Below are 26,936 nucleotides of genomic sequence, written 5' to 3'. Positions count from 1 at the left end.
TTGGAAAGACAAAAATCATGATATTTTAAGTTGTCTGGTATTTGAGTATTGGGATAAGTAAGACCATAAAGCCAGTAATCATTAAAAAATATTATTTTTTACTGATGAACATTTTACTTGAATAACTATGTAGCATATTCCCTGTGCTTTTCACACATTTTTTTTTATTCATGCAGAAAAATCTGTTGACTAGAAAGACTATATTGTTTCAGACTTCAAGGTGGTTTATCAAAATTTTTAAAATAAAGAAGTTGAGTTTAACACATAAATGAGACATATATAATTAACAAAAAGAACAAACATATCCTTTCCTCATTACTGCATTTCTCTGTATTGTTTTCTCTTTTCCCTATAAACTTCTATCTTACTGAGAATGATGTTCCCCAGCATCTGTGCTGGGATGTTACCTGTCACTAAATATGAGTCATAGCTGCAGGGATGTTTTTCCTCCCCCAACCCACTCCCAAACTGGTGAGTTTTATGGATCTTGTACCTGATGTTTGACTGCTTTTTTTTTTTCCTTCTATTATCTGATGATACATCCTTAGAGAAGTACTCTGCTTCTCCTTTTTGTTTTAAATGAACATTAAATCTCCAAATGTCTTCTAAGATATTTAAACACTTCACTGGCCAGAATTAATCATATATTTTACATTGCTAGTTTTTAATATTATAGAATGTGAACTGACATACAAAAGAATTTTCTTTGCAACTTCAAAATTGATCCATGAAGAAAGACAATTAGGTTTCTAATTCAGTCTCCAAATAAACCTAATGTCTTCAAAATTAACGAGCACCTTATGATACATTGGCTCTTGACTATTCTTGTGGCTACTCTGTCACTCCAGTTTGTCTTTTACTTCTAACAGACAGATAGTTACTTGACTGTACACTTGGAGTTCTTTAAGTTATTAACTAACCAACCCTCTCCCTGTTCACCTCCATCCCATAAGTCCCATTTCCTGTTCCTTTCTTTCTTTTCTGCTCTTAAACTCTTCATCACCCTAGGTTCAGGAACAAACATCTTTGAGTAGGCAGACCATCTGGAGCTTGCGTTAAACATGGAAATGGAAATTTAGGTCTTTTTACAGATGATCCAGCCCTTTTGCCTCTGGCCTTGCATCTGGGCTTTGGCCTTGTTTCTGAGCCGAATCCCCCACATCACAACTAACTTTAAGCGAGTCCCCATTATGTTCTTTATGTACCATGAAAACTGCTTTCACAGTGCTCACTGGTGAAAATATGCTACTTTCTGAATTTAAATTTGTTCACTATGGCTGCCCTTTCCCAATCCAACAGGCAGATCTTGCTCTGCAAACAGCATTCCCTTTGATGAATAATTTCTTCACTGGAATACTTTCTGAGATGTGGTCTTCTTGGTTAGTGACCTAAGCAAAATTTACAGGGATCCCATATTTTTGGCATGATTTTAAAAGCTATAAAAGGAATTGGGTTTCCCAGGTAGTGCTAATGGTAAGAATCTGTCTCTCAATGTAGGAAGCACAAGAGACTCAGGTTTGATCCTTGGGTCTGGAAGATCCTCTGGATTAGGAAATGGCAACCCACTCCAGTATTCTTGCCTGGAAGGCTACAGTCCATGGGGTCACAAAAAGCTGGACACAACTGAGCACACAGCACGTACACATAAGGACTTAAGAAGAGGTGGCAAGGATACACAGAAGAACTATACAAAAAGGTCTTAATGACCCAGATAAACATGATGGTGTGGACACTCACCCTGAGCCAGACATCATGGAGTGGGAAGTCAAGTGGGCCTTAGGAAGCATTACTAAGAATAAAGCTAGTGGAAGTGATGGAATTCCAGCTGAGCTATCTCAAATCCTAAAAGATGATGCTGTGAAAGTGCTGCCAGCAATATGCCATCAAATTTGGAAAACTCAGCAGAGGCCACAGAACTGGAAAAAGTCAGTTTTCATTCCAATCCCAAAGAAGGGCAACATCAAAGAATGTTCAAATTACTATACAACTGTGCTCGTTTCACATGCTAGCAAAGTAATACTCAAAATCCTTCAAGGATTTTGAACCCTAGGCTTTAGCAGTTCATGAACCAAGAACTTCCAGATGTGTAAGCTGATTTAGAAAAGGTAGAGGAGCCAGAGATCAAATTGCCAACATTTGCTGGATCACACAGAAAGCAAGGAAATTCTGCAAAAACATTTATTTCTGCTTCATTGACTATCCTAAAGCCTTTATTGTGTGGATTACAACAAACTGTGGAAAATTCTTAACGAGATGGGAATACCACCCATCTGACCTGTCTCCTGAGAAACCTGTATGCAGGTCAAGAAGCAACAGTTAAAACCAGACATGGAACAACAGACTGCTTCAAAACTGGGAAAGGAATACATCAAGGCTGTATATTGTCACTTTGTCTATTTAACTTACATACAGAGTACATTATGCAAAATGCCAGGATGGATGAATCACAAAAGGGAATCTAGACTGCAGGGAAATATATCAATGACCTCAGATATGTAGATGATGCCACTCTAATGACAGAAAGTGAAGAGGAAATAAAGAGTCTCTTGATGGGGGTGAAAGAGGAGAGTGAAAAAGTAGGCTTAAAACTCAACATTCAAAATCTAAGATCATGGCATCAGATTACATCACTGTATGGCAAACAGAAGGGGAAAAAGTGGGAATGGTATCTGGTTTTATTTTCTTGGGCTCCAAAATTACTGTGGATAGTGACTGCAGCCATTAAATTAAAAATTGCTTGCTCTTTGGAAGAAAAGGTGTGACAAATCTAGACAGCATATTAAAAAGCAGAGAAATCACTTTGCTGACAAGGACAAATATCCATATAGTCAAAGATATGATTTTTCCAGTAGTCACATATGGATGTGAGAGTTGGATCATAATGAAGGCTGAGTGCAAAAGAATTGATGCTTTTGAATTTTGGTTCTGAAGAAGAATCTTGAGAGTCCCTTGGACGTCAAGGAGAACAAACTAGACCATCCTAAAGAAAATCAACCCTGAATATTCACTGGAGGAACTGATGCTAAAGCCAAAACTCCAATACTTTGGTCAACTGATGTGAACAGCTGACTCATTGGAAAAGATGCTGATGCTGGGGAAGATTGAGGGCAGTTGTAGAGGGGGCAACAGAGGATGAGGTGGTTGGATGACATCACCAACTCAATGGACAAAGTTTGAGCAAACTCTGGGAGATGGTGAAGGACAGGTCAGCCTGGTGTGCTGCAGTTCACAGGGTCACAAAGAGTCAGACACAACTTTGTGAATGAACAACAGCAAGGAATTACAGGGCTTCCTTGAATTCTACAGTTAGTGTATATGTTGAAATAACTAAACTTTTTATCTTTTAATCCTTTAATTCCATGCAGTTTTTATTGCATTAAAAGTGGAATTGTAACATTAACTGTTACCTCCCTCTATCTACATCTACTCCCGGGAAGAGATATTTAATACAATTTAAAATTTAAAAGTGTGAGCTCATCATTGCACTTTATATTCTGCCAGAATATGAATATTATCAGGTGGTGTCCTAAGTTTCAAAATCCAAAAACATCCCCATTTATGTGAACATAGGCAATTTTGTATTCTTTACACCAACTATATACTAGTCGGGTCCCATAATATTGAATTACAACAAGGGAAGAAAGCAGACAAAATTGTAAATAACAGCTGATACCAGATGGTGTTTATTTAAATAACACTGTCCTTAAATTCAGACAATGCTGAAACTATATCCTTGTCTCTTTAACTTCCAATTAAGTCACTCAGCAGATCCCTGGGTAAGAACACTACTGTGTCTATATCACAAATCTCTAGCAAATAGGGGCACAAGTCACTTGCTATTTTTAAATTCAAGTGTTTTGTGTGAAGTCAATTAATTCTTGGAAATCAGCTTTTCTTTCCCTTCTTGCCTTATCTGAATACAGCAAGAGGACTCTGAATGAATGAGGCTAAGGGTGTCCATGCAAGATGGAGAGATTGCCCTTGATCTTGCTATTCCAAAACATGTAGCTGTTTTTCCTTGAAAGACTGATTCACTGCTTTCATTTTCTCCAGCTAGCATCCTCCTCATTGATTGCCCCTGAGGATTCCGTTAATTTACTTCCTAGTGAAATGAAGTAGGACCTTCTTTTCCTTACTCCGCATGTCCTCTGCCTGCTTTTTTCTGTGGAAAAACTTTAGCCCAACACTAAGTTTAATCAGAAGTGAGAAAATACAGGAACAAAGGAAAACAGTCAAAAGAGACCAAATTCTAATAACGTTGTCATTAAGTATAGCCCTTCAGTTCCTTCTCGAGGGCTATAGAGAATACTGAGCCATATCTTATGAGCTGTCTTTTAGATGCTGAAACTCCCACTAGCCATGACATAAGCTGCCACAATTCCAAGAATTGGCCTCAAGGAAATGAGAACAAACCAAACACAAAACTGAAGATTAACTGTACCTAAAATAATCAAGATGATGCTGGTCAGGCCACCAATGACCAATTTCAAGTCAACTGACAAGAGCCGACTATTGTTTCTCCATGTAGCCTCCTCCCTCAGTCTATGAAAGCTCCTGTCCTCTGATTGTCAGGGCAGGAGTTGGCCTTTGGACCAGCATCCAAAATAAAACAAACTTTCCTTTCCATCAGCTTTGTCTCTTTATTGGTTTTTTTGAGTGGCAAGCAGCTGGACTCCACTTTTGGTTGCACTTGGGCATTCTTCAGGTTCTAAATTTCTGGTCCAAATCAAATTTCAAAAGAACAGCATGGGGATTGACTGCTGGAATGATGTCTTCTTCAGTCTGCTTCACTGATGAGCTGGACTTTCCAGGCTCTAAGTATTCAAATTTAATTTCAGCTACCTGGGAGTGCTAGCATCAGCAGGAAAGAGAGCATGCCCTGTGGCATTTGTAATTACTCTCAGATTTGAATATACTCTTCGACACAGATTTGCAGTTTTTATTAATAAGGACTGTTATGCTGTTGCTTCTCTTTTTCACACTGAGTTGAGAAAAGCAAGGCAGGAGGGAAGGACGAGGATTTTTTTTCTTTTCCTATTGGAGAGTCACAAACTTTTTGAAATGGACATCTGTGCTACTTCTTTCCTAGAGTTGTTTTATCAAATAATACACTGGGTAAAGGATATTTTGATTCTTCAAAATAAGCTGAATGAATGAAAGTTTTTCCAACTTTCCTGAGTTCCTTATTATGCTGAGAGTTCTTTGAGCCACTATGTCATATTCAGACACCCACCCCCCGCCCCCGCCACCTTACATATGGCATGGAGGAGACAATAATTGCAGAACACATTCTTCTAGATGCTTTCCCACAAAATCTGTATTCCTAACTACTTAAATCTATTCAAATTTAAAATGTGTTTAAAACTAGTACCTGTTACTTTCTGGTGTTCATAAGAGAACTGGTAAACATATCAAAATCTAAACCTGCTTTTGGAAGCACCAATTCATATTGATTTCTACTGACAAATTAGAGGCTAAACAAAGTCCTAAGGAATAAGTTCCATTCTCATTAGAAAAATACAAAACTGCATTTAGTTCTGAAAGCTTAATTTGAGTTTTGGTATTGATTAGAGTCATCTTTGCTTATTATTTAAATTAGCTTAGGCTTCTGTAAACATTTAAATTCCCAGTTCTTCCCTGTAGAGTATGAGGCAGAGCCCAGAAAACTATGCTTCTTAACTAGCTCCCCCATGAGTGTTATAATCAGAAAATTTTGGTAACTACTGAATTAGAGAGTTCGCCAAGTTGCAGAATAGTTCTTGATGACTATGCGGAATTCATCTTTTTAAGAACCAACAAAAAGCAGGGTTTGGGATTTTCTTTTACAGAAAACCCAGAATAAAGTTGCAGTTTTTTAACTTATGTTTTTTTAAAAAAACAGCGTAATTTCAGGGGAGAGACAGAATAGGCTATTACCAGCATTTTTTTCTTCTCCCAAAGAAGAAAGCTCCCATGGTGTAAATTCAGGTTCACTTAAAAACCATGATATTATGACTAATACATTGGTTGAGAAAACCAATTTTCATTTCCACTTTTTCCATAGAAGTACTCTTCCTGAAATTTATTATTATTTTACTTTGGCTTCTAACCTTAAAAATGAAATACAGAAAGTGTCTGTCAAATTTTGCAATTTTCCTGCTAAAATTTGCAGTAAAACAGCTCCAAGAGTATAAAAACAAATGTCACTTTCATGAGAGCAAAGGAACATTTGACTTTTAAATGAAAGTAGAATCTGAATCCATGTTGGAAAGAAATACAAAATTAAATGTTAGAAAATATTGTAGACTAGAAAGAAAAAATATTGATAAGAATGTAGGGATTGTACTGAGAGAAGTTTCACATGCTCAATAGCAAAAGATTTAATGTAGAATTTTGTTCAAAAATAGAATACTAAATTCTTAAGAAAGCTCAGAGAAGGTAAACGAGAAAGTGACATTTTAATGACAAGAACAAGGCATCTCTGTTTCTGCAAGTAACTTTGGTTGTATAAGTACACACACACACACACACACATGCACATTCATGCATATATTTAGATACTCCTATACATATACATCGAATTGATTGAATTGAAAGTCGCTCAGTCATGTCCAACTCTTTGTGACCCCATGGACTGTCCATGGAATTCTCCAGGCCAGAATACTGGAGTGGGTAGCCTTTCCCTTCTCCAGGGTATCTCCCCAACCCAGGGATTGAACCCAGGTCTACTGCATTGCAGGTGGATTCTTTACCAGCTGGGCCACCAGGGAAGCCCACTCCAGTACTCTTGCCTGGAAAATCCCACTAATGGAGGAGTCTGGTAGGCTGCAGTCCATGGGGTCACAAAGAGTTGGACATGACTGAGTGATTTCACTTTCTTTCTTTCTATACATAATTTTTCCTTGTCATTACTTCCTGACATTAATCCTGTTTCTAGATCTATATAGACTTCCACATCCATAGCCCCCAAAATTGATTAGAGGAAGTGGTAGGTAAAACACAGAGAACAAGATAGATAACTTTGTGAGTATTTCCTTTGAAATGTGCATACATAAAACATTTCACAGGCATATGCTTCTCCGTGAAACATTCATTTATTATATTTATTTGAATAAAAGCTTGTGGTTGAATTTATACTTGTAAGAAATGAATTTATTGAAGAACTTTTCCTCTTATGGCAAGTAACCACAGAAAACAAGATACAAATAACACTAAGAATCAAGAGAAGATGGTTTATTCAACTTCAGAAAAGTTAACTGCTGAGTTGTATAGGATCTCTTCAAAGAAGAAAAAGAACACTTCTATAAATATATGAAACTATACTTAATTTCCTAGTATTAATAATAATATCAACACAAAACACAACTACTTGCATATATATATATATATATATATATATCTGGAGAAGGAAATGGCAACCCACTCCAGTATCCTTGCCTGGAAAATCTCATGGACAGAAGAGCCTGGTGGGCTGCAGTCCATGGGGTCACAAAGAGTCGGGCACGGCTGGGCAACTAACACTTATATATATATATAAGAACATATACTTTGATTGTATAAGATGTGTATCTTACACACACACTTTGTGTGTAAGATGCCTGTATTTCCAAGGGTTAAAAGAACACATGCAATCCATTTTCTCATTTATTTTATAAAATTCCCTTCTCTTAGGAATGGAGATGTTTATGCCCTATACTTTCTTCTAATACAGAAGGTATCTTTTTATTATGATAGTAACTGCAGCATCCTTGTGTTTATTGGTTTACTGGTGCTTCCTTTGGTAATAAATAGTGAACTTATTAAGGCTTTTCTTCAATGTACCAATCTATCATATTAAAAACAGAACAGCTAAATCTAATTTTAAAACTACCAGTTATATTGGCTGAGTTTAGCCAACTGTCATATTTATATGTATATTACAAACTAAAGCAATCACTAAAATAAAAAAAAAGTTATGGCAAATAAGTCAACAAATAAAACACAATGGAATCACTAAAAATTTCAATTAATTCAAAAGAAGGCTGAAAACAGGGAAAAAAATGAAAGAAAAGATGTGACACATAGGAAATAAAATAACAAGATGAGATTTAAACCCAATCATTTCAATACTCATATCAAACACAAATGGTCTAAATGCTCCAGTTAAAAGCAGAGATAGCTGAATTGGAAAAAAGGAAACAACCTTATGCTGGATAGAAAAAACGCATTTTAAATATAAAGCAGAAATAGTTAATAGCAAAAGGATGGAGAAAAACATATACCAATGCAGTACTAATCAAAAGGAAGCTAGAGGACCTCTATGTATATAAGCAAAGTAGGTTTCAAAGCAGAAATACCAAGGGGAATTAAGAAGGTCCTATTCTAATGATAAAAGTTATTTTATTAAAAACACATTACAACCCTAATTATTCATATATTTTTTTAACAGATTTTCAAAATACATGAAGTAAATACCAATATAACTGCCAGGAGAAATAGAGAAATCAACAATTAGGGTTGGAGATTTTCACATTACTGTCTCTGCTACTAATAGTACAAGTAGATAGAAAATCAGTAAGGATATAGGAAACCTGAACAACACTATCAAATTACTTTGCCAACTTGACCCCAAAATTTTATGTACATTTTAGACTGAGATAATTAAATAAAATGAATTAATACATAAATGTCCAATATATCAATTAATGAAATTAAAAAAGTATTCACAGATAATAATTAAATCATATGCTTAATATAAATGGAGATAATGAAGTACGTCATGAGCACAATGGTTTACACCGCTTCCTTAAATCAGACTACATAAGGATTTTAATATTACAGATATATGCTTTTCAGTGAATAATGCATGGATTATAGATGAGAATACTTAAAAGTAATTTTAAGAACTGTATAATTTATGAAAAATTTCACCTTACAGAATATATTTTCACTCTTTACACATAAAAATGCCTACTGTAAAAGGTGAAAACAGGAATTGAAAGAGTTATTTGCTATAAATTATAGCAGATATTTGTCTACACATAATAAATTTGAAGACATTTTACAAAATATTTAATATTCATTCAATTGAAGATGCCTCTGATTATAAAACATGCCATTAATTTTATATTCTTCTAGAAAATAAGGTTCCAACTAAATTGTGATATTGGGATACACCAATTTCTGAGATGTTAAAGCTCAAAATATGTGTGTTTTCTGAGATGTGAAGTGAATGTGTCCATCCTGAGATGCGAAATGGGCGTGGTCTGAGAAATTAAAAGGTAAGTAAGTGTGGTTTTTGTAATCTAAAACTAAAAACACATCTCCCCTAAAATGAATTTCCTGTTAACTGAATTCAGACTTTGTAGACCCATTGAAATAGCCACTCTGGTCTCAGTATTTCTGGGAAAAATAAATTCTCTACCTTGGATATTTGAAGAGAGAAAGATATTCCCAAACTTTCTATTGGTTAATAACAAAACAACAGTAAGGAAATAAACGTGTTACAGAAAATGGAAAAAATCATGATTAACCCAGAAATGCTGAGCATGAATGAAAGTGTATTATATTTCCCCCCACATCACTGAACTAAGATATTTCATTTCTACTGATATCTTCAGAAAGCTATATTTCTTTGCACAAAAACTCTGAGCAACAAATTCAATTTCATTAATGTAAGGCCATATTTTAATATCTGATCCAATTAATTATTGATAGTTTCCTTGAGCACTCTCATTCTCCAAGGTCCCAAAGACATTCAGACCATCAAATGCTATGAAAAGATATTCAACACACTAAGAACTTTTTGAAAAATAATTAGAGATTTTATGGTGCAGTTCAGGTGCACAAATATATGTTGATTATTTTAATATTAAAATATTTTACAGCTCAAAAAATATATCTATGAATTAAAACACAATCAAAGAAACTGAACAAGAAACAATGAATTATATAATAATCAAATCTGTTCACTTATAATTATAATTCTATAATCCCTAATTATCAGAATAATCAAGGATATTAAAAATGTTAAACAATTTGCTCCTTCACTTCTGCAGGTCATAAATCACCAGAATGACTTACCTTATCTTTTCTTTGTTTTTCATCCTGGTATACTGTCCAGTGTTCTCCATCATTGCTGTAAGCTAGTTTGTAGGAGCCTACAAACTGCACATGACCAAAATCTTTAGCTCCTTGTGTGATAATGCCAGTCACTTTGGTAGGGACTAGAAGATCCACCTACAAAATAGAAAAGACATAATTTCAATGCCACAATAGAGTCTATCATAAATTTGTAATTCTTTTGAACTCAGGAGATTAAGAAACATAAATATTAAAGCCAAAAATCCACTTGATTATTTGTATTTTGTAATAGATGACCAAATCTATTATTGGCTTGTAGTTTTGATTATGCCAGTGGGTAAAACTAGTTTAAAATTTGAACAACTTCTCTGAGCAGTCATTTCATTCTACCATTTAATTTTATATTAAATTGATTCATCTAGCGTGTAGTTTTTGTGTAACTGAGATAGTACAGAACTGACAAGGCTGACCTTCTTGAGACTGATCATTTTCTCCTAGAGTTTGTGCTTATAATTCAATTTTCTGACTTTACTGGTCACTTCAGTAATAATAAAAATAAAATTGTAGTTGTGATCACATCACAAAATATTTGATGTTTTATAATTAAACTTAAAAAAAATCAACCCCATTTCCATGAATTTTAATCGGTTCAGTAATAAATAACTGAATAATAGCAATCGTGAAATGCCAGGCTGGATAAATCACAAGCTGGAATCTAGATTACCAGGAGAAATATCAGCATCCTCATAATGCAGATGATATCACTCTAATGGTAGAAAGCAAAGAGGAGCTAAAGAGTCTATTGGTGAGGGTGAAAAGAGGAGAGTGAAAAAGCTGGCTTAAAAGTCAATATTCAAAAACTTAAGATCATGGCATCTGGTCCTATCACTTCATGGCAATAGAAGGGGAAAAAGTAGAAGCAGTGACAGATTTTACTTTCTTGGACTCCAAAACCACTACAGATGGTGACTGTAGACATGAAGTTAAAAGACATTTGCTCCTTGGAAGGAAGGCTATGACAAACCTAGACAGCATATTAAAAAGCAGAGAAGTCACAGACAAAGGCCTATATAGTCAAAGCTAGTGGTTTTTCCAGTAGTCATGTACAAATGTGAGAGCTGTTCCGTAAAGAAGGTTAAGTGCTAAAGAACTGATGTTTTTGAATTGTGGTGCTAGAGAAGACTCTTGAGAATTGCTTGGACTTGGGAGGGGATCAAACCAGTAAATCCTAAAGGAAATCAATCCTGAATATTCATTGGAACGACTGTTGCTAACACTGAAGCTCTAGTACTTTGGCCACCTGACGGGAAGAGCTGGGAAGAGCCAACTCACTGGAAAAGTCCGTGATGTTGGGGAAAACTGAAGGCAAAAGGAGAAGAGGGTGGCAGAGTATGAGATGGTTGGATGGTATCACTGACTCAATAGATGTGAATCTGAGCAAACTCCAGGAGATAGGGTAGGACAGAACAGTCTGGATTGCTACAGTTCACGGGGTTGTAAAGAGTTGGACACAACTTAGTAACTGAACAACAACAACAAATAGTAATCACTGTCCACTGAAAATCATCTTTGAGAAAGTTACGATCCTAAAACTGTTGAGGAAATCAAGTGTTCTTCAAAAATGAGAGAGAATTAAAATATGCATCGATGCATGTGGGATCTGTACTCATAATGTGCTCACTGTTGCAAAATATTTATTAAAGGGCATAAAACTCATTGTGACTTTCAGTTCAGTTCAGTTCAGTCGCTTAGTCATGGCCGCCTCTTTGCGACCCCATGAATCACAGCACGCCAGGCCTCCCTGTCCATCACCAACTCCTGGAGTTCACTCAAACTCATGTCCACAGAGTCGGTGATGCCATCCAGCCATCTCATTCTCGGTCGTCCCCTTCTCCTCCTGCCCCCAACCTTTCCCAGCATCAGACTCTTTTCCAGTGAGTCAACTCGTCGCATGAGGTGGCCAAAGTATTGCGGTTTCAGCTTTAGCATCAGTCCTTCCAATGAACACCCAGGATCAATCTCCTTCAGAATGGACTGGTTGGATCTCCTTGCAGTTCAAGGGACTCTCAAGAGTCTTCTCCAACACCACAGTTCAAAAGCATCAATTCTTCGGCGCTCAGCTTTCTTCACAGTCCAACTCTCACATCCATACATGACCACGGGAAAAACCATTGCCTTGACTAGACGGACCTCTGTTGGCAAAGTAATGTCTCTGCTTTTTAATATACTATCTAGGTTGGTCATAACTTTCCTTCCAAGGAGTAAGCGTTTTTTAATTTTATGGCTGCAATCAGCATTCGCAGTGATTTTGGAGGCAAAAAATAAAGTCTGACACTGTTTCCACTGTTTCCCCATCTATTTCCCATGAAGTGATGGGACCAGATGCCATGATCTTAGTTTTTTGAATGTTGAGCTTCAAGCCAACCTTTTCACTCTCCTCTTTCACTTTCATCAAGAGGCTTTTTAGTTAACATTAAATTCTTCAAATGCAACACTGAAATGCAAAAGATAGGGGTGATTTTCATCAAAGAAGACTACATAACACTGAATAGTTTAATTTTCCCCTTTTTGTTCTCTATTTCATAAATCTTTTCTTATATCTTATGATGCTAATTAACAGAAAAATTATAGGAAACTTTGTTTTCTATGTGAACAATGCTTATAAGACCTTTACCATTTGTTGTCTTAATGTTCTTTGATCTATAGCTTCCTGTCTTCCTACAATAGCCTACTACTTCTTCCTGCTTCCTATGACTAAGTACCCTGGTACATCCTTGATCTGATCTTCTTCAACTGTCATCATTCCACATGTGACCTCAGTGGCTTTCAACCACTATGACCCCTTGTTTCTATTTTAGTTTATCCATTCTGAGAGATGTACAGAGCCACAAATAGACAGTCATGGGTCACACAGAGGCTATGGCTAAGAAGAGGGGACTAGGAGAATGCACTGAATAGACCACATTTAGTGACATAGATGCTTACCAAGAAGGATATGAAAAAGTTCCCAGTGTTTCCTGGTATAGGAATATATTTCTAAAAATTCACATGGGCTTTTTGCCCACCTTTTGGAGCATTCATTAACATCAGGCTCAAATTGCACAATGGATTAAGACAGAAAACCACCTAATGCTGCCTTAAAATATTCTAGAAAGTTTATAAAAAATATAAAATATTTGTTGGTGCTGTTTTCCAAATAATATATTATGGCAAAATTATATCCTGGGAAGGAAAATTGTTGCTGCCTATCGCTATGCTGAATGCTTTGTGGTATGTCTTCAGTGACTCCTCTGAACACTCTTGTATGGTAGGGTATCATCTCCACTTTAGAGAGAACAGATGCCTATGGAGCTAGCATGACATGACATGTGACCCAAAGATCAGCAGTCAGTAAAGGGAGGACCCCATATTAAAATCTGTCTTTCTGAGTCGAAGTTCTACCACACACATGGATTCTCATGCAATGATCTCATTGCATTCTCTTTTTCAGAAATTTCTGAAGAGCCTCAAAGCTTTCTTGCCACATTCATCAAGCATAAAGGTACTCTAAGCTTCAAACAAAAAACAATTCAGGCTTTACAATATTAGGAGAGCCCTGTCTTTAAACTTTCATTTCCTCTGTTCTTTAGCTGTCTGAATGGATTGCTATTGCAATCCTAAATACAAATCTAATTGTGCAGAAACATCCAGGCATAGTGGCTGGTCTTCAAAGTGCTCTTAATGTTGCTGACAATAAATGGAAAAAAAATAAAGAAAGATCTTACAGTACTCTGAGTCACTGTGTTGTCATCAAGGCTGTAAACACATAAGAACTCAAACTGTCACAAGAATACAAACACTTCCAGTGGATTCTTCAGTGCCTAAATGTCTGTAAGTCCTGAGCTAAGATGATGCAGTGAGGAATCTTGTAGCATCTTTTGCAGTAGTATTTCTTAAAGTCACGGTTTTCTGCTGGGTGGAGATGTTTTCTCCTTAACTTGTGTGTCTTGGCTCTTTCTAACAGATCTGTTTTTCTCCCAGTCTAACTGCTCCCCTTCTCAGCTTTTTTTTTTTTTCTGATCAAGAAATGTTTTTCTTTTTTGTTCCAGTTAAGTCAACTCCTTGATTTAAATAGTCAGCAATCTGTTTCAAGCTGGATTTTGTCCTAAAATTTGTTACATTATAAACTTAGAATACCAGGCCTAAGCAAACCTTCTTTCTGCATAAAAATAACCAGCATCCTACATTTCACATGAGGTTGTTGCAACAGGGATGTACAGATTTCACTCAGAGACATTGCAAGGATATATCACTCGTGTTCAGCATGCAGGGTGATTCCAGAGAAGCCCTCTATTTTGGACCTATGCCTATCCCTGGCCCAGGACCACTGTGCCCTCTCACAGAGTTTTTGAGCTAAAGTTGTACTCCAAACATGCTTCTTCTATTTTGGAACCTCACCTCCCAAGGCTTGGCTGAGATACAAGTTATTTAGGGCACTAAGCTGGCACATGGGTAGGTTGGCACTGCATCTCATGTCCAGATCTGTATTAAAAGTGCCTAATACGTAATGGTCTCTTAATAAAGTTTTACTGGATTGAGCTGGAACTGCTTCCTAAGTATGTTCAATGGACAAAAAACCTATGGCTAAGGATATTGCAGAGCATCACAGCAGGAAATAGCTGCTTTTCTCTTGTTTCTCTATACAACATTACTGGTCAAGGAAATATCGTTATAGCTGAAGTAACAATTTTTACTGGGGGTGCAACTAGTTAAAAATCTGCTCCAATTCTGAGGAATGTGATTGTGAGAACCAGTCTATTCTAGCAGAACTGAATGGCCTTGGTTCACGAACAGCCACTACCCTTACTAGTTATATGTCTTTGGCAAGCTACTTTACCTCTATATAGTTCAATGTCTTCATGTGAAAAAATGAGAACAGCCCTGTTATTAGTATTTTACATATATTATGAGGATTAGATGAGTTAATATGTGTGCAAAACAATATATAGGACAGAATAATGGTATATAAAACTTGGTTAACAGTAAAACAATAAGTAAATCTGGGGGAAGAATCTAATATCACTATCTGAGTACCTGTGAGAAACATAAATATGGAAACAGGGAAACTAGGTTCCCAGCAACTTTTTATCATAGCACATTTTGGTCACCTTCTCAGGATGTACACAAAGATAGTCATTTCATTTTTCTCAAAGTAAAGAAAATATTGCTGCTGCTGCTGCTGCTAAGTCACTTCAGTCGTGTCCGACTCTGTGTGACCCCATAGACAGCAGCCCACCAGGCTCCCCCGTCCCTGGGATTCTCCAGACAAAAACACTGGAGTGGGTTGCCATTTCCTTCTCCAATGCGTGAAAGTGAAAAGTGAAAGTGAGGTCGCTCAGTCATGTCTGACTGAGTGACCCCATGTACTGCAGCCTACCAGGCTCCTCCATGCATGGGATTTTCTAGGCAAGAGTACTGGAGTGGCTTGCCATTGCCTTCTCCAAAGAAAATATTAAGTAACTACAATTCACATTTATGGATGAAATGGTTAACTAAGAATAAGATAACTTATGAAATATTGTACATCTCTTTTTAAATACTAAGATTATGTTACAATAAGGAAATGGTCTCACTGTTTGCAGATGACATGTTACTATACAGAGAAAATCCTAAAAAAACTATTAGAGTTCATCAATGAATTCAGTAAAGTTGCAGAATACAAGCTTAATACATAGAAATCTGCTGCAGTTCTATACAATAACAATCAAAAATCAGAAAAGGAAATTAAGGGAAAAATTCCCTAATTAATCATTGCATCAAAAAGAATAGAATACTTAGGAATAGATGTGCCTAAAGGAGGCAAAAGATCTAGACTATGAAAACTATAAGCTACTGAAAAAAAAAATCAACACCACAAACAGATGGAATGATATACTATATTCTTGGTTGGAAGAATCAATACTGTCAAAATGACTATACTACCCAAGGCAATCTATATATTCAATGCAATTCCTATCAAATTACCAAGGGCATTTTCCACAGAACTAGAACAAAATTTTTTTTTAATTTGTATGGAAAAACATATAGTCAAAGCAATCCTAGGAAAGAAAAACGGAGCTGGAGGAATTAGGCTACCTGACTTCAGACTATAAAGGTATATTCACCAAAACAATACAGTACTAGAACAAAAACAGCAATACAGATCAATGGAATAGGACAGAAGATCCACAAATTAATTCGTATACCTATAGTCAAACAATCTAAAACAAAAGAGGCAAGAATATACAATGCAGAAGACATGGACACTTCAATAAATGGAATTGGAAAAACTGGATGTCTACATGTAAGAGAATGGAATTAGAACACTCCCTAACACACATAAAATCAACTCAAAATGGGTTGAAAACCTAAATATAAGCCTGGATGCTAGGCAGAACACTCTGATATAAATCACAACAAAATTTTTGATCCATTTCCTAGACTAATGAAAATAAAAACAAAAATAAACAAATGCAACCTAATTAAACTTAAAAGCTTTTGTCAGCAAAGGAAACCATAAACAAAAAGACAACCCACAGAACTGGAAAAAATATTTGCAAATGAGGTAACCATTGAGGACTCAATCTCCAAAATATATAAACAGCTCACGCAGCTCAATATAAAATAGCCCACTAAATAAAAAAATGGGCAGAAGATCTAAATAGACATTTCTCCAAAGAAGACATGCATATGGCCAAAAAACACAGGAAAGATGCTCAACATCACTAATTATTAGAGAAATGCCAAATCAAAACTACAATGAAGTATCACTTCACTCTGTTTTAATATGTGCTGTGCTTAGTCGTTCAGTCCTGTCCAACTCTTTGCAACCCCATTGATTGTAGCCCACCAGGCTTCTCTATCCATGGGATTCTCCAGGCAAGAATACTGGAGTGGGTTATCATGCCCTTCTCCGGGGGATCTTCCCAACCCAGGCATCGAACCCAGGTATCCCTCATGGCCATCATCAAAAAGTCTTCAAATAATAATTGCTGGGAAGAGTGTGGAGAAAAAGGAATCATCCTACATTGTTGGTAGGAATGTAAATTGGTACAACCGCTATAGAGAACAATATGGAATTTCCTCAAAAAACTAAAAATATAGCTAACATATGATCTATCAATCCCATTCTTGAAAATATATTTGGAAAAAACTCTAATTTGAAAAGATAGAAACAACTTGATGCTCATCAGTTCAGTTCAGTTCAGTCGCTCAGTTGTGTCTGACTCTTTGTGACCACATGATTCACAGCATGCCAGGCCTCCCTGTCCATCACCAACTCCCGGAGTTCACTCAAACTCATGTCCATCGAGTCGGTGATGCCATCCAGCCATCTCATTCTCCATCGTCCCCTTCTCCTCCAGCCCCCAATCCCTCCCAGCATCAGAGTCTTTTCCAGCGAGTCAACTCTTCGCATGAGGTGGCCAAAGTATTGGAGTTTCAGCTTTAGCATCAGTCCTTCCAATGAACACCCAGGATCGATCTCCTTCAGAATGAACTGGTTGGATCTCCTTGCAGTCCAAGGGACTCTCGAGAGTCTTCTCCAGCACCACAGTGCAAAAGCATCAATTCTTTGGCGATCAGCTTTCTTCACAGTCCAACTCTCACATCCATACATGACCACTGGAAAAACCATAGCCTTGACTAGACGGACCTTTGTTGGCAAAGTCATGTCTCTGCTTTTTAATATGCTATCTTGGTTGATCATAACTTTCCTTCCAAGGAGAAAGCGTCTTTTAATTTCATGGCTGCAATCAGCATCCGCAGCGATTTTGGAGCCCAAAAAAATAAAGTCTGACACTGTTTCCACTGTTTCCCCATCTATTTCCCATGAAGTGATGGGACCAGATGCCATGATCTTAGTTTCCTGAATGTTGAGCTTCAAGCCAACCTTTTCACTCTCCTCTTTCACTTTCATCAAGAGGCTTTTGAGTTCTTCTTCACTTTCTGCCATAACTGTGGTGTCATCTGCATATCTGAGGTTATTGATATTTCTCCCGGCAATCTTGACTCCAGCTTGTGCTTCTTCCAGCCCAGCGTTCCTCATGATGTATTCTGCATATAAGTTAAATAAGCAGGGTGACAATATTCAACCTTGACGTACTCCTTTTCCTATTTGGAACCAGTCTGTTGTTCCATGTCCAGTTCTAACTGTTGCTTCCTGACCTGCATACAGGTTTCTCAAGAGGCAGGTCAGGTGGTCTGGGATTCCCATCTCTTTCAGAATTTTCCACAGTTTGTTGTGATCCACACAGTCAAAGGCTTTGGCATAGTCAATGAAGCAGAAATAGATGTTTTTCTGGAACTCTCTTGCTTTTTCCATGATCCAGCAGATGTTGGCAATTTGAACTCTGGTTCCTCTGCCTTTTCTAAAACCACCTTGGACATCTTGATGCTCATAGCAGCACTATTTACAATAGCCAATGTAGGAAGCAACCTAAATGTCCATCAATAGAAGAATGGATAAAGATGTGGTACATATTATTATATAATGACATATTACTTAGTCATAAAAAGGAATGAAATAATGCCATTTGCAGCAACATGGATGGATCTAGAGATTATCATAGTACGCAAGTCAAAGACAAGTATCATATGATATTACTTATGTGTGGGATCTAAAAAAAATGATAAAAATGACTAATTTATAAAACAGAAATGTACTCAAAGACAGAAAACAAACTAATGTTCCCAAAAGTTAAATGGTGGGGGAGGGATACATTTGGGATTAACATATACATACTATTATATATAAATAGATAACCAACAAGGACCCACTGTATAGTATAGAGAACTATATTCAATATCTTGTAATAACCTATAATGGAAAAGAATATGAAAAAAGAAGATGTACATTTGAATCGTCTTGCTGTACACCTGAAACATTGTAAATCAATTATATTTCAATAAAAAATATGAAACAACATTATAAATATTTGGAGGTAATAAAATAATATTACAAGGGCTGAATCTCATACCCTTATGTTAATTTACTTAATGATATATAAATAAAAATAACTTAATTTTCTGTATTTTGATGAGAATTTTGTAATATTCTATATAAATTTTGTTTTGAATTGTTTTGAAAAATTATTCTCAAAAAATTATAGTCACAAGTAACTAAAACTGACATCAAGTTAATAGGTAAGCTACTTCCCAACTTCTCCAAAACCTATGTCAGAAAGATTGAAACATTTCTGAAGAGAAATTTAAAACTTTGAAAATTTTTAGTGAAAATAATCATATTTGTCTCATTGGGTTATTTAAGTGATTTAAGGCTGAGTTCCTAAAAAATAAGGCCACATTGATAAGTAGAATTAACATATCTTCTTTATTTACCTCTCAAGCCTGATTTTGGTTAGGATGGGAACTTTGACTTATTCCATGAACCACTCAGGGTAGTGACTAATTGAATTACTCTGTAATTAATAGAGTAATTATTAATAGATTAATGGAGACTTAAACAAGTCTTTGATCAAATAGCACGATGATATCCAATAAGTGTTTTTTAAATACTTTAATTATGGCAGTGCCAAAGCCCAAATGAAGTAGAAAACAAAGAAAATGACCAGTAAATGATACCCATTAATTTAGAAAACAATAACATAACTTTTAAGTAAGAATTGAAATAGTTTTTTATCTAGTGCTTTTTGAAAGCACAATGAAAGGACAGCCTATGTAGAAACCTGCATCTTTTTATAAAAGTAAAGATTTAATGAACTGGTATGTACTTCGGTAGTCAGAATTTGGTTGGTTGTTGACTTGAAAGAGCTGCTGAATATATATCTTTGACAACTACTTTACTGAATATATCTTATCAAAGGCATTTGTGTTTGTATAACCATTACATATCTTAGATACTGACATTTACAAGCAGAAAACATCTATACACAAATATGCGTGTCAATATGTATATTTATAGAAATCTTGTTCTGTAACAAATAAATGAAAATCATGAGAATTCTGAAAATAAAAACATCCACAGCATACAGTATGTTGCAATGGCAAATCACATTTCATATCTTCAATATTTAGAGGTCCATGAAAAGTAGGAAGGTTGACAGAAAACACAGTATTTTTATGTACCATGCTTGCTGAAGGAACTGTGCATTTTATGTTGATATAAGACTTTGCCATTCCCACAATTTGTAAATCATCCAAGAGTCCTGTATATCATTTTGTTTCATGAGATCATGCAAGCTTTAATTCTAGACTTTTTGGTCTAAATGAGTATGTGCATGTTTTATCGTGATTGAGTTTTAGGCTAAAACAGCAACAATGCAAAGAAAGCCTAGAAGTAATTTTCTCTCCCTGTCCTTACAAAAGAAAGTAGAAAGAGGCATGGCCTCTTAGGAATCAGGATAAAGTAAATGCTGGAAATTGCTTTGGGAAAATGTAGCATCAACATCAACAGCTGAAAAACAGCCTGGGTCAGCATGTTGCCCTGAAGTGATTGGAGGGGAATGGGTGGGTGATGGCTCAGCAGAAAGAGAACTGCCTGCAGATTACAAGGTTAAGAGCCATTGACATAGAAAGTGGACTGCTTTAAAGCGCAACATTAAAAAAAAAAAATCTTTTGTACACACTGTACATATCACATGGGTAACAAGGAGACAAATTATTCCCATTCAAATGTATAGTTAGTAGCATTGTCAACATTTTATTTGTATTAGAAGGACAAGCTCAACTCTGGTGGAAATGGCAGGGAGGGCTATCTAACTCATCAGAACTCCAGTCACCACAAATTATATTTGTCTTCTTGGAGAGCCTCATTAGAAGCCATGGTTATAGAGTTGCTTTCTGAATTTGCATGAAATCAACATGCTTTATTTTTTTATATTAATACATTTATGGTAAAGTGTCTTATCTGTATTCTTCTGCTGTTACTGACATTATTTTCGATTTATTTTGCTTCCAGGTGGAAGTAGGAGAAGCTCATATATACTTGAATTTCCAATCTCATTAAGATTTTCTTTATGTCTCAATACTAATTTATTATTTATTTTCCTTAACATAGTATCCAAGGTCTTTTGAGCTTATTAAGTGGAAAAATATAAAACTGGGTGCTGAAAGCTGATAAAATCTGAATACTGGCTTATGAACATATTTTAATTAAGCCCCACAGTGCAATATGACCTGAAATATCTCTAATGAAGTCCCAAACTTGTTAGGTATATGCCTAACAAGTTATAATGATATGGCTCAAGAATAGGGTACATAACTCTCACAAAATATGTTCTTCTTGACTGCATGTGTACAATAAGATACTCATACTTCCTTCTATCTAAAGCTGACACATTATTTAAGGGACTCCTGTATACATGCCTGTCTATAACAAGTGCTCATTTCTTTGTGCAGTCAGCTCCAAACAATCTCATATGTGTAAAATCACATTCTTAAGACTATTCATGCACTGTATTTTCTATTATTATAAAATGGCTCATAAACCACAATCTTAAATTAGGTATGGAATTAGTGAATCCCCTGGAACAAACTTACTATATTAAACTTACTTAATTTTTTTCTATATGTATTCAAGATTTTTAAAACTCTCCAGGATATACCTCACTTCTCTGAAAGCCCACTTACAGATTTAAGTGAAGACTTTTATGAGATAGTCTGTGTGGTTGAAATCTCTCTAATAATACTAATTAATATTCCATCTGATACTTCAGGCACAAAATTTCTGACATTTTAAACATAATATGAAAAAAAATTTGAAATAAACAGAAAGTTGGGGTATAACTCCTTTTTATTGGATATAAGTGCTTAAGCATCCTGAAATCTAAAGATATTTTAATGAAATTCAAGCAACAATTTAAAGAAAAGAGGTATCTTGTAGAAATAATTAGAATAACACTAAAAATACAATTTTAGAAAGTTATTAACAATGAAAACAGAAGGGAAGTATAAAAACAAAAACTTAAAAAAACTCTTCATCCTCATGGACAACTCACAAGATCAGTCTCTTATCTTGTGGCTTGTCATACTTAAACAGGTTATTTTGACATGTTTTTCCCATAACAGAGAGATTTGGTATATTTCAAGAAATGCTGAAATACCTGTTTATGAATCAGAATACAAGCTTTGACCCATCTTTATGGGAAAAAGTATCACTACAGGCCCAACACAAATGACTTTTCCAAATTTCCCTTTAGAGGACACTTGGGACAGAGCTCACAAATAAAATTTACTACACTTTAAATGGTTCTAGGTACTTTTGCATGAGAATCTTTGATATAAACATCTTTGCCACAGATATTTTTGCACATAACTAATTGGTTATAAGGCAATTTTTCCATAAAAGATAAAAAATAACCTAAAATAAAACTGGGACATTATAAAGCACATAAACACTAAGAATGAAAAATTAATAACAAACTAAAATGACTTTATTATGAAATAGAGATTATTTGAATACACTTAAAATGGGGCTTCCCAGCCCATTCCCAGATAGCACTAGTGGTAGAGAACCTGCCTGCCAATGCAGGATATGCAGGAGACATGGGTTCAACCCCTGGGTTGGGAAAATCCCCTGGAGAAGGAAATGGCAACCCACTCCAGGATTCTTGCCTGGAGAATCCCTTGGACAGAGGTGCCTGGTGGGCTACAGTCCATAGGCTTACAAAGAGTCGGACATGGTTGAGTGACTAACACTTTCAACACTTTTAAAATGTGTGTAGATTCACAGCTACACACATTTTTAAAGTGTTGAAAGTATTAATCCGACTCTTTGCGACCCCATGGATTGTAGCCTACCAGGTTCCACCATCCACGGGATTTTCCAGGCAAGAATACTGGAGTGGGTTGCCATTTCCTTCTCTAGGAGATCTTCCTGACCCAGGGATTGAACCCGGGTCTCCCTCATTGTAGGCATATGCTTTACCGTCTGAGCCACCAGGGAAGTCATTAGATTCATAGCAATACTGCTGCTGCTGCTGCTAAGTCACTTCAGTCATGTCTGACTGTGCGACCCCGTAGACAGAAGCCCACCAGGCTCCCCTGTCCCAGGGATTCTCCAGGCAAGAACACTGGAGTGGGTTGCCATTTCCTTCTCCAATGCATAAAAGTGAAAGAAGTCACTCAGTCGTGTCCAACTCTTAGCGACTCCATGGACTGCAGCCTACCAAGTTCCTCCGACCATGGAATTTTCCAGGCAAGAGTACTGGAGTGGGTCGCCATTGCCTTCTCCCATAGCAATACTATGCATATAACATATTCTTTTTTTGCAGGTTGTACCTATTTTTGTCCTCCAAGTTTTTCATTCATTGAAACATGGTGTTTTTGTTTTTTTTTTTTTTTGCGTGCGGATTACTTTGTTGGGCATCACACTTGTTTCTTTTGCTAAAATTTCTTCCTTCATTAAAAAAGTATCTGTTTCCATACTAGGATGCATATTTGTAGCTGAGCTTCCTATTGTATTATGAAGGATTTGGCATTGTTGTTGGTTCTTGACATCCTGTTATATGTCTACTGATATTCCAAAGTTCTGTGGGAAATGTCAACTCTGCACCTTCCAGGCCCTTGACTCTGGCCACTTTCTGCTCCTATGCAAAGTATTTCAAAATAACCAACTCCTGAAGCATGTCCTCATATGTCTGTTTAATAAAGCTGTCAACAATGTCACTATCCAGAAGAAATACTAATGCATTTCAACCAGTTGAAAGCAAATTGTCAAAACAAAACTATAGCCAGTTATTTCATGGTCAAACTGCCTGATGAAAAATTAGTTATGCAGTGAAAATGTGGCAAAAAATGCTTATAGCAAAGATACTTACAGCAAAAAAGCTGTGGAGAAAATACTGAATATGCTTTTTAATACCATCTGTTTAGAAAAAGCGTGACCTCGTAATGCATTGCCTCCAACTCTTTTGTAGAGTAACATTTTCTTTAACAAGTAACATCAAGTGGCATAAAAGATCAGGTGGAGATTATGCTTTAAAAGCAAGATATGTCACTGTTGTTGGAGAGATTGGAAGTTAAATTATGAAGAATCATTCTCATATAACATATTATTTTAACTTGCAGATCAAAGCAACATTTTGTATTTTCAAGATGGAAATTATAATTAAAAGTAAGCCAAGAAAAGGGATTTCCCTGGCAGTCCAGTGGTTAAGAATCTGCACTTCCACTCAGGGAATACAGGTTTGATCCTTGTGTGGGGAACTAAAATCTCCCATGCCTCAGTGACGGCTCCTGCCCTCCAGACATAAAAAGTAATCCAATAATAAAAACATAGACATTGAAACAATGTATCTAATGCTTCTGCTGTGAGAATGCTTTTTGATATTGCTTTTTTAAAGATATATTTGATTATATTAAGGACTTTTCCTCCTGTGATTTGTTTCAGAATTTAAAAGTCGTGAATAGGTGCTGAATTGTATCGAATTATTGTCTATCCATATTGAGACGATTATATATATGTTTCCTTTAATGAGCAGTCATGAACCCAATCAACCTAAGAATCAGACACTGACAATACCTATATGTGCATTTTCCACTGCTTTCCTGCTTCTCTGGAACATGTTTACTAATCATACATTTTCCGTTATTTCCTTACTTTTTCAAGCACAGTTTTATTAGATATGAATGGACCTCTAAATAATATTTAGTTCTAAGTGTTTTAAAAATTCATAAAGGAGAGACATACAGTGATATTTTGGGTCTTGTCTTTTTCATTCAATATTATATGACTAAGATTGATCAATATGTTTGTTTATAAGGCATATTTACTTTAATGACTCTGTAGTATTCTACATGCACATATAAGTCAATGCATCTACCTAGTCTACTGATTTAGCTATTTAACTATATCCAGTTTTATTTTTTAAAATCAGTGGTATGAGACTCACAGATATAGAGAACAAACTACCAGTGGTTACCAGTGAAGAGAGGGAGGGGAGGGGACATACAGGGATGGAGGAGTGGGAGGTAGAGCTCTTGGGTGTAATACAGGTTACAAGGACGCATTTCACAACACAGGGAATACAGTCTATATTTTGTAATAACTGGAAATGGAGTAACCATTAAAAATTACTTAAAAATAGAAAAAATCAATGGTATTAACCTTCTTGTACTTGTTTCCTGGTGTATACAGTACTCAGAATTTTTTCAGTGATGATACTTACTTAATTTATATGCAGAGTACATCACGTGAAATGCTGGGTTGGATGAATCACAAGCTGAAATCAAGATTGCCAGGAGAAATATCAACAACCTCAGATATGCAGATGATATCACTCTAATAGTAGAAAAGTGAAAGGGAACTAAAGAGCCTCTTGATGATGGTGAAAGAAGAGAGTAAAAAAGGTGGCTTAAAATTCAACATCCAAATAATTAAGATCATGGCATCTGGTCCCATCACTGAATGGAAAATAAGGGGAAAAGTGGAAGCAGTGACAGACTATTTTCTTGGGCTGCAAAATCCCTGCACATGGTGACAGCAGCCATGAAATTAAAAGACACTTGCTTCTTAGAAGAAAAGCTATGACAAACTTAGAGTATTGCAAAGCAGAGATGTCACTTTGCAGACAATGGTCTGTACAGTCAAAGCTATGGTTTTTCCAGTAGTTATGTACAGATGTGAGAGATGGACCATAAAAAAGCCTGAGTGCTAAAGAATTGATGCCTTTGAATTGTGTTGGTGGAGAAGACTCTTGAGAGTCCCTTTGACGGCAAGATTAAACCAGTCATTCCTAAAGGAAATCAACCCTGAATATTCATTGGAAGGACTGATGCTGAAGCGAAAGCTCTAATAGTTTGGCCATTGGATGTGAAGAGCCAACTCATTGGAAAGGCCCTGATGGAAGGTAAGTCTGAAGGCAAAAGGAGTAGGGGATGGCAGAGGATAAGATGGTTAGATAGCATCACCGATTCATGAAATTGAGCAAACTCCAGAAGATACTGAAGGACTGGAGAGCCTGGCATGCTGCAGTCCATGGGATCACAAAGAGTGAGACAGACAAAGCTACTGAATGACAACAATAGCAAACCACAAATAGATTTTTTGGTTGTAGAGTGCATGAATGTGCAATTTTATAAATTTACTTCAGTTCATTTCAGTTCAGTCGCTCAGTCGTGGCTGACTCTTTGCGACCCCATGAATCACAGCACGCCAGGCCTCCCTGTCCATCACCAACTCCCACTCAAACTCATGTCCATTGAGTCGGTGATGCCATCCAGCCATCTCATTCTCTGTCGTCCCCTTCTCCTCCCGCCCCCAATCCTTCCCAGCATTAGACTTTTTTCCAGTGAGTCAACTCGTCACATGAGGTGGCCGAAGTATTGGACTTTCAGCTTTAGCATCAGTCCTTCCAATGAACACCCAGGATTGATCTCCTTTAGAATGGACTGGTTGGTTCTCCTTGCAGTCCAAAGGAGTCTCAAGAGTCTTCTCCAGCACCACAGTTCAAAAGCATCAATTCTTCAGCGATCAGCTTTCTTCACAGTCCAAGTCTGATACTGTTTTCCCATCTATTTCCCATGAAGTGATGGGACCAGATGCCATGATCTTTGTTTTCTGAATATTGAGCTTCAAGCCAACCTTTTCACTCTCCTCTTTCACTTTTGAGTTCCTCTTCACTTGCTGCCATAACTGTGGTGTCATCTGCATATCTGAGGTTATTGATATTTCTCCCGGCAATCTTGATTCCAGCTTGTACTTCTTCCAGCCCAGCGTTCCTCATGATGTACTCTGCATATAAGTTAAATAAGCAGGGTGACAATATACAGCCTTGACATACTCCTTTTCCTATTTGGAAGTAGTCTGTTGTTCCTTGTACAGTTCTGACTGTTGCTTTACTTAACAATTTCCAAAATGACTGTATCAGTTTATATTCCTACCAGCAAGATATATATATATATTTTCCACTTTCAAT

At 36.4% G+C, this 26,936-nt stretch overlaps 1 protein-coding gene across 2 annotated transcripts in view; it reads right to left on the bottom strand.

Moving 5' to 3' along the window:
- Nucleotides 1-26,936, bottom strand: part of EDIL3 (EGF like and discoidin domains 3) — a 512,079-nt gene that overhangs the window by 44,862 nt on the left and 440,281 nt on the right. For both annotated transcript variants that reach the window (XM_055430480.2, XM_055430481.2), the window contains one exon: nt 10,042-10,197. In XM_055430480.2, the coding sequence (XP_055286455.1) occupies nt 10,042-10,197 (156 nt within the window). The remainder of the gene's footprint in view (nt 1-10,041; nt 10,198-26,936) is intronic.

Source organism: Moschus berezovskii, chromosome 8, assembly GCF_049115385.1.
Source record: "Moschus berezovskii isolate FMDL1 chromosome 8, NW_MosBer_1.0, whole genome shotgun sequence".
Taxonomy (NCBI): domain Eukaryota; kingdom Metazoa; phylum Chordata; class Mammalia; order Artiodactyla; family Moschidae; genus Moschus; species Moschus berezovskii.
Note: the sequence above shows the minus strand (reverse complement) of the source record. Positions and strands in the feature narration are given on the sequence as shown.